Below are 16,834 nucleotides of genomic sequence, written 5' to 3'. Positions count from 1 at the left end.
ATAATCACCACCACCACACTAGGGCACTCACTGTGTGCCTAGGCCTAGGCATTTTGAAATAACCCTATTAAAAAAGGATCATCCGGCTGGGTGCGTTGGCTCATGCCTGTAATCCCAGCACTTTGGGAGGCCGAGGTGGGCAGATCACGAGGTCAGGAGATTGAGATCACCCTGGCTAACACGGTGAAGCCCCGTCTCTACTAAAAGTACAAAAAAATTAGCCGGGCGTGGTGGCGGGCGCCTGTAGTCCCAGCTTCTTGGGAGGCTGAGGCAGGAGAATGGCGTAAACCCGGGAGGCTGCGGAGCTTGCAGTGAGCCGAGATTGCGCCACTGCACTCCAGCCTGGGCCACAGAGCGACGCCGTCTCAAAAAATAAATAAATAAATAAATAAATAAAGGATCATCCACAGATAAATAAATTGAAGGTCAGAGAGATTTAGTGATTGCATGGGGTCACACAGCAGAGCTAGGACTGGACTCAGAAAGACATGGATACACAAGTGCTGGGAGATGTGGGTGGAGTCTAAGGTCTGTGAGTTTACAGCAGGGGTCCCCAACCCAGTTGCGGGACCAGTGTGGGTTTGTGGCCTGTTAGGAACGGGGCTGCACAGCAGGAGGTGAGCAGCAGGCATTACCGTCTGAGCTCTGCCTCTTGTCAGATCAGCAGAGGCATTAGATTCTCATGGGAGTGGGAACCCTATTGTCCCCACATGCAATAGATTGCTGCACTCCTTATGAAAATCTAATGCCTGATGAACTGAGGTGGAACAGTCTCATCCTGAAACCATTCCAGTGGCCCCACTCCAACCCATGGAAAAACTGTCTTCCAGGAAACTGGTCCATGGTGCTAAAAAGATTGGAAACTGCCGGTTTAGAGGGTACCCAGGGGCCTGAAAAATAACCTGGCCCTGCCTCCCTTTGGTTAATGCTTTCTTCCTCTAATGGATTATTCATCACCTCTCAATCCAATGCTTGAGGGATCAGGGACCTAAAAGACCATCCAGGCCTATTTCCATATGGAGAGAGGGAAGGGACTTGTCCAGTTCCACAGCTGGGCAGCACAGATCTGGATTGGAGCTCAGGTCTCCTAGTCCTGTGCTCCTGCTGCTCCTTCCCCCACTGGGTGAGCAGTTCTGCAGGGGGCTGCCACTCCTATCCACAATCAAACTGCCCGCTCAGTCGGAGCACCTCTGCAAGAGCTGCCCACTGGCTACCCCTGACCCCACTTGGCTGGGGACTTCTGCTACCCCCTCCCTCCTCTCAAGCAGCTGATTGGTCTAAGCAGAGAGGAAACCAGTGCCATTCTGGCTCCCAAGTGCTGATGCAAGACCAGCAACTATTTACTACTCGTGTGTGTGTGTGTGTGTGTGTGTGTGTGTGTGTGGTGTGTGTGTGTATATTTTTTTCCTTTGTTAGAAAAGGGCTAGCACAGTATATAACAAGTGATTTATGGTGGTGTCTTCCAGTAGATTTGTTGTATTTGTTCCTTCTTTGTATTTATTTATTTATTTATTTATTTATTTATTTATTTTTGAGACGGAGTCTCGCTCTGTCGCCCAGGCTGGAATGCAGTGGCCCCATCTTGGCTCACTGCAAGCTCCGCCTCCCAGATTCACACCATTCTCCTGCCTCAGCCTCCTGAGTAGCTGGGACTACAGGCACCCACCACCACACCCGGCTAATTTTATATATATATATATTTAGTAGAGATGGGGTTTCACCATGTTAGCCAGGATGGTCTCGATCTCCTGACCTCGTGATCCACCCACCTTGGCCTCCCAAAGTGCTGGGATTACAGGCATGAACCACTGGGCCTGGCCCCTTCTTTATATTTTAAAATTTCTTTAGTAATGAACAAACATTAATAAGACAAGAAATAAAAAGCTGTTTTAAAATTTCTCTTAAGCAAAAGGCCAACAATCATTTTTAAAATGAGCAGGATAAGAACAGATTGTTCTCAGGAAAAAAAAAAAAAAAGAAAATGGCTCTTAAACATAGAAACAGATAACCAACTTTGCTTGTAATGATAGAAATGCAAACTAAGATTATAATTAATTACTATTTCTTATCAGATTGGGAAAAATCCAAGTTTTACAGCATGTTCTCCTTGGAAACAGGCACCCTCATACATTGGTAATGGAAATGCAAAATATTTCTGGACCTTATGGAGGAGAATTTGGCAATAGCTAGCAAAGTTACATGTGCATTTACCCTTTGACCGAGCAATCCCATTTATAAGAATAGATCCCATAAATGCACTGGTAAAAATACCAATTGATGCATGCATAAGATTGGTCATTGTAACTCTATTGTAATAATAAAAGTCTGGAAACAGGGCCAATGTCCATCAACAGGGAGTGGTTGAATAAGCCACCCAATGGAGGACTCTGAGGCTATACAAAGGACGCAGGAAGATCTTGACAGACTACTGCGGAGAGATCTCTGTAGCAGATTGTTCCCAGAATGAAAGCCAGAAGAATGTTCAGAACAGGCAAATCTATGGAGAAAGAAAGTAGATTTGTGGTTGCCTAGGGCTGTGTGTGGAGGGTTGGGGAGGGGAAACTGCATGGGAGGTGATAGCTAAAGGGTTGGGCTTTCTTTTCTGGGGTGATGAAAATATTAAAATTTAGTGGTGATAGTTATACAACTCTGAACAATACTGTACTAAAAACTATTGAATTATACACTTAAATGGGTGAATTTTAAGGGGGAGGGCAAAGTGAGAAGATGGTATATAGTATGCTACTGCAGTAAAGAGAGAATATATGATTAAATTAAACAATATAAGGGTAAGCATCAACAACACAAATGTTATTTTGTCAGTCAGGATGCAGTGAGGGAAGCAGAATCATGTTGAAGTTATGAGTTAGGGCATTGGTCCCCAACATTTTGGCACTAGGGTCCAGTTTTGTGGCAGACAATTTTTCTACAGGACTGGGAGGTGGGGGGATGGTTTGGGATAAAACCGTTCCCCCTCGGATGATCAGGCATTAGTTAGATTCTCATAAGAAGCCTGCAACCTAGGTCAGGTGTGGTGGCTCATGCCTGTAATCCCAGGACTTTGGGAGGCTGAGGCGGGAGGATCACTTGAGGTCAGGAGTTCAAGGTCAGCCTGGCCAACATGGTGAAACCCCATCTCTACTAAAAATACAAAAATTAGCCACATGTGGTGGTGCACACCTGTAGTCCCAGCTACTTGGGAGGCTGAGGCATGAAAATCGCTTGAGCCTGGGAGGCGGAGTTTGCAGTGAGCTGAGATTACGCTACTGCCTCCAGCTGGGGCAACACAGTAAGACTTTGTCTGAAAAAAAAAGAAAAAAAAAAGAAAGAAAGAAAGAAAGAAAAAGGGGGAGTGGGGTGGCACAGTGGCTCACGCCTGTAATCCCAACACTTTGGGAGGTTGAGGTGGGTGGATGACCCAAGGGCAGGAGTTCAATACCAGCCTGACTAACATGGTGAAACCCCATCTCTACTAAAAATACAAAATTAGCCAGGTGTGGGGGCGAGCGCCTGTAATCCCCACTACCGGGGAGGCTGAGGCAGAAGAACTGCTTGAACCCGGGAGGCGGAGGTTGCAGTGAGCCAAGATCATGCCACTGCACTCCAGCCTAGAAGAAAGACTGAGACTGTCTCAGCAAAAAAAAAAAAAAAAAAAAAGGAATCATATATTTGATTATTATGTTGGAATTGTTATTTTGAGACCGTTTTGAGGGGTTGGCTCAGGGCTCATTAATTGCTAGCTGTTATCATTATGTTATTTTTCAAAGGCCATCGCAAATACTTCCTTCTTTAGGAAGCCTTCCTGAACGATATCTTAAGGACTAATGACTGAAAGATGCTCTTCCTCCTTTGATCCCCAAAGTAGTAACTACACCTATCATGGCTTTTCTGGCTTCTTGCCTTGGGATAGAGATGCCTGAGACCCCATTATCCCTAAATTCAAAGAAGCTGTAAATGCCTTTAAGGCAAAAAGGACATGGACATCCCCCAAGGGTCTGAAGTGCAACCCATTCTGGTGTATTTAATGGGTATCTTTTTGTTTCTATGTGTCTTTGCAAGTCTGTGTAGTTTGATGTAAATGCATTTGTAATATTTTTATTGATATTGTCATCTAGGTCCTATTTGGTTTGGTTATTTACTTTTTCTGCCTAGCACTAGGTGTTTAAATCCATGTTGCCACGAATACATGGGGTCCCTTGCTTTGAGTGCTGCACAGCGTCACATTTTATCTATCCGCTCTCACAAGAAAGGGCGCTTAGATTGTCTCCAACTCCTAGCAACCATAGCAACACAGCAACCAACATCCTCCTACATGTCCCTTTATGGGCCTGCAAGAGAATTTCAGAGATCTATATCAAGGAGCTGGATTTTAGGGTTCTCCCATAATTTCCCTCATTACTGCCAGACTGTTTTCCAGATTGACAGCCACAGGCTACTCACGCCAACTCGACAGCTCCATATTCTCCACCGACATTTGGCATTATTCAACTTTCTAATTTTTGCCAGTCTTTTTTTTTTTTTTTTTTTTTTTGAGACGGAGTCTCGCTCTGTCGCCCAGGCTGGAGTGCAGTGGCCGGATCTCGGCTCACTGCAAGCTCCGTCTCCTGGGTTCACGCCATTCTCCCGCCTCAGCCTCCCGAGTAGCTGGGACTACAGGCGCCCACAACCGCGCCCGGCTAATTTTTTGTATTTTTAGTAGAGACGGGGTTTCACCGTGGTCTCGATCTCCTGACCTTGTGATCCGCCCGCCTCGGCCTCCCAAAGTGCTGGGATTACAGGCGTGAGCCACCGCGCCCGGCCATTTTTGCCAGTCTTAATGGGTGTAAGTGATATCTCATTGTCATCTTTCTGAACACTGAAAAATCTCTTCATATGCTTGCAGAGCTGCTGAGGTTGTGGTTCCTTAAACGCCAGCTCACATCCTGGGGTTTGACTTTCTGCGCCTGAGGCGGCGGGCCCAAGGCTTATCCCTCCGAGTCCTGAGAGGCGCGAGGAGGGTGAGCCTGCTAGATGCCTTGTGCGCATCTATCTCCAGGGCTGGGGAGGCTGGGCGAACTCCTGGGGAGGAGACTGGGTCAGGGGCCCCTGCGGAACTCGGCGTGGTCCCGACCCGCAGGCTTCGGGCGCGGAGCAGTGGGCAGGTTAAGGGAGCAGGAGGACCATCCTGGTCCGGGACTGGGGTGGCCGCTGCATCTGCGTTCCTAGAAGGCGGGGCGTGGGATCTGGCGGAGCGACCGCCCCCTCCTCTCGGCTCTCCGGGCCCAGCCCCAGCGGACGCGCACCTCGCACCCGGGCGCCAGCGCGCGCAGGGGCTGCGGAACGGCGGGATGCAGGAGGACCTGGCGTGGGAGACCGACGGCCGTGAGTTAGCCTGGCTGGGGGACGGGGAGGGGGGGCCGAGGCCGAGAGGATCCCCGCATCCGTTTGGGGAGTGTCAGGGGTGACGTTGTTGCCCTCCGAACGGCCACCTCTGACTTGGGTGTCTGTGTGGCTCCGAGCGGAATGGTTACCGGTCCGCGCAGCGGGCCAAGGGGACCTTGCCTGTGCATCTGGGACACGGGGGCGCCACCCGCCAGGTGAGCGGGGAGCAGCGGCTGAGAGGTTAGCTACAAATAATAAAGGTAATAGCGATCCTTGACTGCGTGCTGTACTTTGTGTGCCAGGCCTTGACCCAGGAGAGGCACGTCATTGATCTTCGCTTTGGCCATTTGGGTAGGACATTACGTTATCTTCATTTTGCAGATGAGAAACTGAGGCACAGGGTGTTCAAATGAGTTGTTCAAGGTCACGCAGCCATTGGGTGGTAGAAGTGCTGAAAGCCCCAGCTCCCCCGGAATGCTGGGGCTGGATAGCGAGTGGAGACCGCATCGGATGGGGCACGCAGTCAGAGGGGAGGAGCCTGACTGGCCACAGGTGGGATAGGGGCAACTCTAAGCCTCCCTCAAGAAGTGCGCCCAGTGCCAGGGCCTCTAGGCCGGGCAGCAGCGTCTGTGTGGGCATCAGCTGGCCTGGGGCAGCTTTGGCTGCACTGTCTGGGAGAGGGGAGAGAAGGATTGTGTCGGTGTCTGCACTGTGAGTCCTTGATCCTGCAGCCTGGCCGAACCCCGACAGCTGAATCCCCGACAGCTGCCGGACAGCTGCCCCGGGGCTCTCCCTCAAATGCGCATAGTGCAGCTCACTGGATTCCTTTGAGACCTATAGTGTCCAAAATGCTGGCACACTGCATCTACTCAGCTGAGGAATGTGTTGGGGGTGGGAATGCTCAATCAAGATGCTAATTATTTCAGAGTAGGTACATGATTCTGTCTGGGGTGGAGGATCACTTGAGGGGGCCTGCGAAGAATGTGTAGCAATGGAGCATTGGTGTGTGTGGCAGAGAATTCTGGGCAGAGGACCCAGCATGGGCAAAGGCTCAGACAGCTCATTGGGTATTGGATGTGGGAGGTGGATGGAAGAGATGAGACAGAACTTGATTTCATTCTAACTTAACCTTCTGTGGCCTGGCAGTAGGTAGTGTCTGCTGGCTTCCCTCTGGGACTCCTGGCTGTTTGCAAATACAAACCAGGCCAATCGCCCTAAGCTGCAGATAAGACACAGGGTGCCAGTCAGGAAGGGACCTATACAGATCTCTTTCTTCACCCTCCCCCAATTTTACAATGGAAGAAACAGACCTACAAGGGGGATGTGGCTAGCCCAGGATGCTGCTGCTAGAAAGTGGTAGGGCAAGTACTAGAACCCAGGCTGCTGTAAGCTCACACCTGAAGAGGCAGCTCTCTTTGGCTACCAGAATTTGACCCTTCGCCTTGGAGGAATAATAGTGATGATGGTGATGGTGGTGGTGGTATGGTCATTATGTGCCAGATACTGTACCAGGGAGCTTTCATATCTCGATTCTAATCATTATATTAACCTTGTAAGGAAGCTCACGCTCCCGTTTTGCAGATGAGGAAACTGCCTAACACAGCTAGGAAGTGGTTCACCCAGAGTTGAACCCAGGACTGTGTGATTGCCTCCCGGGGTAGCAACTCTGAGGTCCACAGGTTGTATCCATGAGGCCCCAGAAAGCTCAAGATCCTCTTTCACATCTGGAGAAGTCTGTGTGGAATTTATCTAGAAAAGCAAACTGCATGGCAGGCCTGTCTCTCACCTCAGTGAATCTTAGCCTTCCCTACCAAGACACTCATCACCTGTCCCTGGATACACAAAGGGGCTGGGTTCAGACATTCATACCGGACCAAACATGAAAGCTGTGGGGTCACTTGCCCTGCAGTGACTATGCAAAGGGCCAGCAAATATTTGTCTGTGTTAGTATGTGTGAGCACTTTGGGAGAGGGGACAGGCATCTATTCGTATGGGGATTGTTGGTATCACTCATACAAGCAGATTTTTTTTTTTGTTTCTGTTTTCTTTTTTCTTTTTTGTTTTTTTTTTGAGACAGAGTCTCGCTCTGTCACCCAGGCTGGAGTGCAGTGGCACGATCTCAGCTCACTGCAACCTCCGCCTCCCGGGTTGAAGGAATTCTCCTGCCTCAGCCTCCTGAATAGCTGGGACTACAGGTGTGCACCACCATGCCCAACTAATTTTTGTGTTTTTAGTAGAGACCGGGTTTCACTGTGTTGGCCAGGATGGTCTTGATCTGCTGACCTCGTGATCCATCCACCTCAGCCTCCCAAAGAGCTGGGATTACAGGTGTGAGCCACCACGCCCGGCCTGTTTGTGTTTTCTTTTTAGAGACAGGGTCTCACTCTGTTGCCCAGGCTGGAGTGCAGAGGTGCAATTATAGTTCATTGGCAGCCTCAAACTCCCGGGCTCAAGCAATCTTCTTGCCTTAGCCTCCTGAGTAGCTGGGACTACAGGCATGTGCCACCACACCTGGCTAATTTTTTTAAAAACTTTTTTGTAGAGATGGGGGTTTTGCTTTGTAGCCCAGGCTGGTCTCGAACTCCTGGCTTCAAGCCATCCTCCTGCTTTGACCTCCCAAACTGCTGGGATTGCACGCATGAGCCGCCATGCCTGGTTCAGAAGCAGAGTTTTGTGGGTTCCTACTGTGCCCACCTTTGGGCCTGCTGTGAGCTGTGGGTGGATCAGGAAGGGTCAAGTGTGGCCAGGGCCTCCAAAATGCTTGGAGACTAGACATCCTCACAATTAAGAGCCGTCTGGATGACGGCAGCAAGGGGCTCCTGTAGGGATCATCTGGCCCTGGGTCCTCCTGGCTCAGACGCTAACCTGCAGTCTGACCCTGAGCCCACAGCTGTGTGTGACAGGGGTGGGCAGGGGGAGCTCTGAGGTTCCCTTTAATCTGAGACTCTGTGCTAAAGGTGCAGTGACGAGGGTGAGAGGAGCAGAGAGAAGAGAGAGACCACAATTGAGGTGGCCTCAGCATGGGCAGGTGAAAGCTGGTTAGGATTTGGGCAAGAGGGGTTGGAAGAGGCTGGGTGCTGTGGCTCACACCCGTAATCCCAGCACTTTGGGAGGCCGAGGCAGGCTGATCACTTGAGGTCAGGAGTTGGGGACCAGCCCAGCCAACCTGGTGAAACCCTGTCTCTACCAAATACACAAAAATTAACCAGGTGTGGTAGCACACACTTGTAATCCCAGCTACTGAGGAGGCTGAGGTGGGAGAATCGCTTGAACCTGGGAGGCGGAGGTTGCAGTGAGACAAGATCATGCCACTGCACTCCAGTCTGGGCAACAGAGGGGTTGGAAGAAGGGGTGGAGGAGCAAGGAGATGGAAGGTACAGGAGTGGGGTAAATGTGCTTCTGGCCTCACCCGGCGCTGGCACGAAATAGGTGGCTCAGTAAATCCTGGCTGTTTTCTACACTAGACTGAAAAGGTGGTTACTGACTCCAGAGGGAGTTAATTTCATTTTCTTCCCCAAGAGCAGCTCTTGGGAGGGTACGTGAAACTTGGATAATGAGGCACACATTTAGGCTGCTGCAAATGGCTTTGCCCTGCTCTTCCGTCTTCGGGGTTTCACCACGTCCTGGTTGCGTGGCTGTGGGATGAGTTAATGAAGAAGAGCAGCCTGTCTAGGGAGGACCCTGACCTTGAGAGGGAAGAGGGCTGTGCCGCTCTGCCCCCATTCCTAGCTGAAAGACCCCTGCCCCAGCAATGTCCAGGAGTGGGAACAGGCTGTTTACCTTTGGTGTCTGCAGTGTGGGGGATCCTCCCCCTCATCCTGCACCCCATTTTCTCCCCATAGTGCTTCCTCTGGAGAGGCAGCTCCACGAGGCCGCCCGCGAGAACAACGTCAGCAGGATGCAGGAGCTGATTGGGAGGAGGGTTAACACCAGGGCCAGAAACCACGTGCGTAATGAGCTTCTCTGAATCGGGGCACCTGGGATAGTGTCATGATAATGCCAGTACACAGGGGGAACAGTTCATCTGAGCTACAGGCAGTTAATACATTTGCATGTGTTAACTTGGAGGGAGGCTCAGGCTCTGTCCTCATGGCCTGCATTGTCTCGAGGAATCTAAGGAATCTAAGGCTTAGAGTGGTTGGACCCCCACCCAAGGTCAGGGTCAGGATTCCAAGCCAGGCTTGGCAATTCCAGAGGTCAAACTCTTAACTTCTGGGACCCATCTGAGAAGTTAGAGCCAGGAGGGCTAGGGTCAAAGGTCAGCAGCCAGAAGCTGGGAGATGGGCAAAAGAGGAGGACAGACATTACACAAAGCATCCCACAAACAATTCATTCTCTCTGTGATAAGTTGTCGTAACAGCGTGTGCAGGAGGGTCGGGAAAAGCCTCCCAAGGAGGTGGCTTTTTTAATTTTTTCTTTGAGACAGGACCTCACATCACCCAGGCTGGAGCGCAGTGGAACAATCACAGCTCACTGCAGCCTTGACCTTCCTGGGCTCAGTTGATCCTCCCACCTCAGCCTCCTGAGTAGCTGAGACTACAGGCACGCACCACCATGCCAGGCTAATTTTGTATTTTTTCTAGAGATAGGGGTCTTGCTGTGTTGCCCAGGCTGGTCTCAAACTCCTGGACTCAAGCTATCCTCCCACCTCAGCCTCCCAAAGTGCTGGGATTACAGGCGTGGGCCACCTCACCCTCCCGGAAGTGGCATTTTTGAGGAGCCAGGTGAAGGACAGTATTCTAGGCAGAGAGAACAGTATGGGCAGAAACCCTGAGGAAGGAAGGAGCAGCTGGGCTCCAGAGAGGGGATGTGGCTTGCCTGAGACCACGCAGAAAACTAGTGCTTCCTTTCATTGTCCCCTCGTAAGCTGAAAACTACAGAGGGGAGAAGTGGGCACAGGGGCCACAGGCCAGCTTCCCCCAGGCCTGCTTGGATGGCATTTTGAACTGCCAGGGTGGTCTGAGAATGAGATGGTGCATCAGGCCCCTTCAGCCCCATTCTGAGAGAAGGAAGGGGACAGAACCCAGGGACTCCAGTGCCTCTCAGGGACTTGGAGGATAATCCTTGGCCACATGGGCTTTCCAGCAGGGGCAACAGCAGGAAAAGGCCTAGAGGTGGGAAGCTGCTTGGCATTTCTGAGAAGCAGGGGTGGGCAGCGCCAGACCATGCAGCGCCTCATCATCTTCAGGGTCAGGAGTTTATTCTGAGAGCCATGAGAAACTAAAGAGTTTTAGATGGGGACAGATGGGTCCAGTCATTTTACTATGTTGGCTTTGGTTGCCATGCAGGAGAGGAGCATGTGGCAGAACGGGGGGGACCAGAGCCAGCAAAGACCCTTCCAGCCTGCAGACCAGCTGTCCTGGCGGAGGGTGTGGGAGGTGGTCCAGGCAGCCAGGTGGCAGCAGCACCTGACAAGTGTCATCTCCCTCCGGGCAGGTGGGCAGGGTGGCCTTGCACTGGGCTGCAGGTGCGGGACACGAGCAGGCTGTGCGTCTGCTTCTGGAGCACGAGGCTGCTGTGGACGAGGAGGATGCGGTAGGGGCCCTCACAGAGGCACATCTGTGTGTGCGTGTCTGTCTGTCTGTCTGTCTGTCTCAGGGTGGTGGGGGGCACTGGAGATCTCACTGGGTCTATGAGCCGGTTGCTGAGATTGCTGCTAATATGCAGACATTCAGGTGCAGAGTGGCAGGGAGTCAAAGGCTTCAGGTGCCAGGGACACTGCACTGGTTCCATGTTCCTCCTATACAGTAATGAAGAGCTCTCCACTTTCAAGGGTCTTTCAGTTCTCAGAGAGCCTTTTCAGTCCCTCATGAAAGCATGTGAACAGGGAGAGGGCTGTAGAACAGATAATTGGGTGGATTGATAGAGGCCTGATTAGCAAAAGCACCAGGAGGAAGGTCTCTCATGATATGCCACAGGGCTCTGCCCTGGCTAACACTTCAATCAAAGTCTTGGATAAAGACTAACAGTCTTAGTTAAACAATTGGCAGGCAGTGTGTTGCTGAGAGAGAGCACTGATGAGTAACGGGGTCTGTAAAATTATCTCTACAGGTTTGGGAAAAAGGCTGAATCTAATAATGACATTTGAAAGGGATACTCTTATGGCTTTGTCTACATTTAAATTTTAAAAAGTGCCTGGGCGCGATGACTCATGCCTGTAATCTCGGTACTTTGGGAGGCCAAGCGGGTAGATCACTTGAGCCCAGGAGTTTGAGACGAGCCTGGGCAACATGGCGAAACTCCGTCTCTACCAAAAAATACAAAAATTAGCCAGTCTTATAAACTGGTGTCTAAATAAATAAATAGGTAAAATTTTTTTTTTTTTTTTTTTTTTTTTTTGAGACAGAGTCTTGCACTGTAGCCCGGGCTGGAGTGCAGTGGCCGGATCTCAGCTCACTGCAAGCTCCGCCTCCCGGGTTTACGCCATTCTCCTGCCTCAGCCTCCGGAGTAGCTGGGACTACAGGCGCCCGCCACCTCGCCCGGCTAGTTTTTTGTATTTTTAGTAGAGACGGGGTTTCACGGTGTTAGCCAGGATGGTCTCGATCTCCTGACCTCATGATCCGCCCGTCTCGGCCTCCCAAAGTGCTGGGATTACAGGCTTGAGCCACCGCGCCCGGCCAAAATTTTAAAATAAAAAATAAAACCGTAAACTTCCCTGCAGCGACTTAGTTGTCCATGAAAACAGTTTTCTTTGTTCCGGCTTCTCTCTGCTCCCAGGCCCTGCTGTGTGGGGGTTGAGTACTAGTTGGGGTTGAAGTGAGGCAGCAACCCTTACCTCCCCATTCCCCAATCCTGTCTCTTCCCTGTACCTGCTTAGGCCTCATTTAGGGATGCCTTTAGGAGCAGAACGTCTAGGATCCTTAGTCTGAGCTCCCTGGTGAAACACTAGAGGCTCTTGCATCAACTCTTTCTACCCACAAAGACCCCCACTAACACCACTATGCTGTCACTTGTTCCTTCGAGGGTTTAGTGAAAAAAGAAGCTATGAGGGAGAACAGTAAGAGGGGGCCCTTTTAGAAATCCTCCCGGTTGGCTGGGCGCGGTGGCTCACACCAGTAATCCCAGCAGTTTGGGAGGCCGACGCAGGAGGATCACCTGAGATCAGAAGTTCCAGACCAGCCTGGCCAACATGGTGAAACCCCGTCTCTACTAAAAATACAAAAATTAGCCAGGTATGGTGGCACACTCCTGTGATCCCAGCTACTGGAGAGGCTGAGGCAGGAGAATCGCTTGAACCTGGGAGACGGAGGTTGCCGTAAACCTAGATTACAGCACTGCACTCCAACCTGGGTGACAGAGTGAGACTCCGTCACAAACAAACAAACAAACAAAAACCTCTCTGCTTCTTTTGCAAATGGCAATACGTAACATTTTGAAAAATAAGACAGCATGGTGGGCTTGCCTGCTGTAGTAATGGGGTTCAGGAGATACTGGAGAAAGGAAATCCTGTTGCTGGAGGAAGATCTCTAGTGATATGCCACAGGACTCTGGCTTGGATAGTTTCTAGGAACTATGTATGTGGGGAAAGCTGGTTTAGGACTGTGACATATCCCGGGGGTCCCCACTGTCAGGAGGCTCTGGCTCCCATGGCTCTCCCTCCCCTAGTCCTGAGCCTTTACCCTTTTTATTCCTGAGCGCCTGTGGACTTCTTCCTCTGGACTCTGCCGGTGCTTGTTCTTTTTCCTCCCTCCTGCAGCCAGCCCACAGTTGCTGATATTCTACCAGGCGCTGAGCTCTGAGCCAGTGCCGGGTCTCCTGGCCTCTTCAGCTCTAGTTAAGGCCAGATGTAGACCCTCATTTGTTTTTTTTTGTTTGTTTGTTTTTAAATTTTAAAAAATATGCCCCAATCTTGGATGATAGACCCTCATTTGAGGCTCTTTGCTGGGTCCAACACCTTCCCTAGGATTTCAGGAGGAAGAATTTAAATGCTTGTGGTCCTTGCTGTCTCTTACTTTTGGTCAACTTTTGGCATCCTCTTGAAATTTTGCAAATAGTCCTTTGATTCCACCCTGGCTTCATCCCAAACATGGTGCCTCTCCCTGGGACTCCATTCACAGAAGGCTTGTAGTGTGGGATGGCTTTCCAAACTGGGATATAGAGGGGACCTATATCACACACAAAAACAATGTAAAAATCCTAAAACCCCCTCTTTGACATTCTGTTCTTTAAAGGCCCTTGGTTCTTTCCTTGCCTTGGGCCCAGCCTCTGCTCCCCTCCCTCTCTCCAGTGCTGTCCTTGTCTGCACCGCCCGCTTCCTGCCTCCAAATTCCCGCCTGTTTCTAAAGCAGAGCAGAGCAACTCTCTTTGGATGCTCGGGAGCCTGCTGATCAGTGAGTGCCCTCTGAGTTTCATCTTTTGCCTCAACCCTTTGTCAAGGCTTTTACCCAAACACAGTTCCCTCCCTAAGAGGAATTCTGGTGCCAGCCGCTAAGACCCCTTTTCTTGGTACCCCTCACAAAGGCTCCTGGTGGAGCCACACCCAAGGAGGCACTGCAAAAAACCATTCCCAGGATCTGGCTGGCTCTTGATGTATCCCCAGAGGTGAGTTTGGAGGCCTGGGGTTGCTCTTCACAGAGAAGAAAAGACTCCAGGGAGATGGGGGAAGTGTGGAACCCTACTGCAGTGGAGGTCACTGAAGGGGCTCTGGGGACCCTGGAGCACACACGGTGCAGATGTGGAGGAAGAGCACCCTGCAAACAGGCCTGGGGCTGCCCTGAGTGGAGACACAGACATATTTTCAGTTGCTCCAGAGAGTTGGTGGGATGGAAATTGCAGGATTGCAGATTTCAACAGAGCTCGAGGAGGCATTTCTTCCTTTTCTTTTTTCATTTTTTTTTTTTTTTGGAGACGGAGTCTTGCTCTGTCACCCAGGCTGGAGTGCAGTGGCGCGATCTTCGCTTACTGCAAGCTCCGCCTGGAGGAGGCATTTCTAACAGAAGCCAGTGTTTGACTGTGCAGGGATGTCTCTGAGGTGGTGTGGTGCTGCAGACTTAAGCTATCTGCTTTGAAGATATTTTATGGGATATTTATTTATTTATTTATTTTTGAGACAGGCTCTCACTCCATCGCCCAGGCTGGAGTGCAGCGGTGCAATTTTGGTTCACCGTAACCCTTGCCTCCCGGGTTCAAATGATCCTCTCACTTCAGTCTCTCAGGTAGCTGGGACCACAGGCACACACACCACCATGCCCAGCTAATTAATTTTTTTGTAGAGACAGGTCTCACTATGTTGCCCAGGCTGGTCTTGAACTCCTGGGCTCAAGCGATCCTCCCACCTTGGTCCCTCCCAAAATATTAAGGTTACAGGCCTGAGCCACCATGCCCAGCCTCTATGGGAGATTTAAACAGTCCATTCTTAAACACCAGTCCAGGAAAAGGTCTTCACCAGTCATAGCAAATCAGAAAACAGGGACAATGTATTTCTTATGAAGCTACATTTGTTTTTTGTCTTTGTTTGTTTGTTGGTTTTTGAGACAGGGTTTTGCTCTGTCACCAAGGCTGGAGTGCAGTGGTGCGATCACAGCTCATTGCAGCCTCTATCTCCTGGGCTCAAGCAATCCTCCCACCTCAGCCTCCTGAGTAGCTGGGACCACAGGAGTGTGCCTCCATGCCTGGCTTATTTTTAAAAAATGTCTGTAGAGATGGGGGTCCCCCTATTTTGCCCAGTCTGGTTTCAAACTCCTGGGCTCAAGTGATCCTCATCTCAAAGTGTTGGGATTACAGGCGTGAACCACCATGCCCAGTTATGAAGCTTTATTTGCCAAGAATATATTCTAAGATTGGTTCCTTACAAATTTTTTCTTCTAAAATGGTCTTTCTTTATGAAATGATGATGAGAGTAAATGGCAGCCGTTTTGTTTGTTTGTTTGTTTGTTTGTTTTGAGACGAAGTCTCACTCTGACGCTCAGGCTGGAATGCAGTGGTGGATCTCAGCTCACTGCAACCTCCGCCTCCTGGGTTCAAGTGATTCTCCTGCCTCAACCTCTCAAGTAGCTGGGATTACAAGTGCCCACCACCACGCCCAGCTAATTTTTGTATTTTTGGTAGAGACGGGGTTCCACCATGTTGGCCAGGCTGGTCTTGAACTCCTGACTTCATGTGATCCTCCCGCCTCAGCCTCCCAAAGTGCTGGGATAACAGGCATGAGCCACCGAGCCTGGCCGGCAGCTGTTTTATTTTTAAGTTTCATTTAGCAAAAAATAAATTTAAGAAGTTTGCAACAGTACATCAGCCTCTATTTAAAAAAAAAAAAAAAATTGGTCTTAAAATTCCTAAAGCTTGGAGCTCCCTGGACTGAGTGGCACTTATAGTTCCTTCTGGTTGTATGGTTTAATCATAAGGCACAGGGCCTGGCTGGCACGGCCACGCCTTCCCACATTCTTCTCACCTCCTGTATGTCCTCTCCCCCAGTTTGGGATGAACGCGCTTCTCCTGTCTGCCTGGTTCGGCCACTTACGAATCCTCCAGATCCTGGTAAACTCGGGGGCCAAGATCCACTGTAAGAGCAAGGTAAGGCTTCAGCTGGTAACCCTCTGTCCCCTCGGCTCCCCTGGCCCTGGATGCACAGGTCTCCCCCAACCTCTGCCCCCCACCCCCACTTGCCCCTCCAGTCCCCCACCTGCCTTTGCCTGTCCCTCTTTCTTCTGATCTCCCCCACCTCTCTTCTATTCAGTGAGTTGGGACAGTCCCCAGCCCTCTGACTGGCCTCCTTGTTTGTAGGAGAGAAATCAAAGTAACTCCCTCAGAGGGTAGTTAGGAAAATTAAATGAGAAGGAGGTGAGGTCTCCTCCACCCTCCTGCCAGGCCCCGTACCCATTGTGCTCAGTATGGTGGGGTGAAAGGAGCAAAGCATCATTTACCAAGTGTGGTATGGTGGGCGAGTTACTCTATCAGCCTGCACTGTGGTTTGAGGGAGCAGGGCCTCAGCAAGTGAGAGTGCCTGGAATCCCTCCGCCGGTGTCTCACCTTTTAGGGTGTCAGTTGCCCTTAGGAAAATGCAAACATTTCTGGGCCAAATCCCTCAGCCAGGAGTTCTCACATGGGTTCTTGGAGAAAATTCAGAGGACCTATGAACTTGGATTGGAAAAAAGTGCATATTTATTTTGGCTAACTTCTTGAAAATTTAGCATTTTTTTTCTTTCTTTCTTTTTTTTTTTTGAGATGGAGTCTTGCTCAGTCACCCAAGCTGGAGTGTAGTGGCGCGATCTCAGCTCATTGCAACCTCCGCCTCCTGGGTTCAAGCAATTCTCCTGCCTCAGCCTCCAGAGTAGCTGGGACTATAGGCACGTGCCACCACGCCCAACTAATTAGCATTTTTTTCAACGTTGAATGTAGGTAATATTAGTACTTGTGACTTTGTCACTAATAGAAAATGTAGCTATTTTCATATCACATGAAAGTTTTTGCAGTTATCTTAAAATACTCCTTACATTTATCATTACATTGAAATTACGGCAGTGATTAGACCCTTCA

The 16,834-nt window shown here is 50.3% G+C and overlaps 1 protein-coding gene across 24 annotated transcripts in view; it reads left to right on the top strand.

Annotated features, from left to right (window-relative positions):
• The window catches only part of LOC105493012 (ankyrin repeat and death domain containing 1A), a 64,010-nt gene that overhangs the window by 13,686 nt on the left and 33,490 nt on the right, over positions 1-16,834 (top strand). For 5 of the 24 annotated variants that reach the window (XM_071101207.1, XM_071101205.1, XM_071101209.1 and 2 more), the window contains exons 3-5: positions 9,204-9,307; positions 10,798-10,926; positions 15,773-15,871. In XM_071101207.1, the coding sequence (XP_070957308.1) occupies positions 9,204-9,307; positions 10,798-10,926; positions 15,773-15,871 (332 nt within the window). The other 19 variants (XM_071101204.1, XM_071101216.1, XM_071101225.1 and 16 more) reach the window with 16 other exon arrangements.

The sequence above is a fragment of the Macaca nemestrina genome, chromosome 7, assembly GCF_043159975.1.
Source record: "Macaca nemestrina isolate mMacNem1 chromosome 7, mMacNem.hap1, whole genome shotgun sequence".
NCBI lineage: Eukaryota > Metazoa > Chordata > Mammalia > Primates > Cercopithecidae > Macaca > Macaca nemestrina.
The sequence above is the reverse complement of the archived record's forward strand: the minus strand, read 5'-3'. Positions and strand labels throughout refer to the sequence as shown.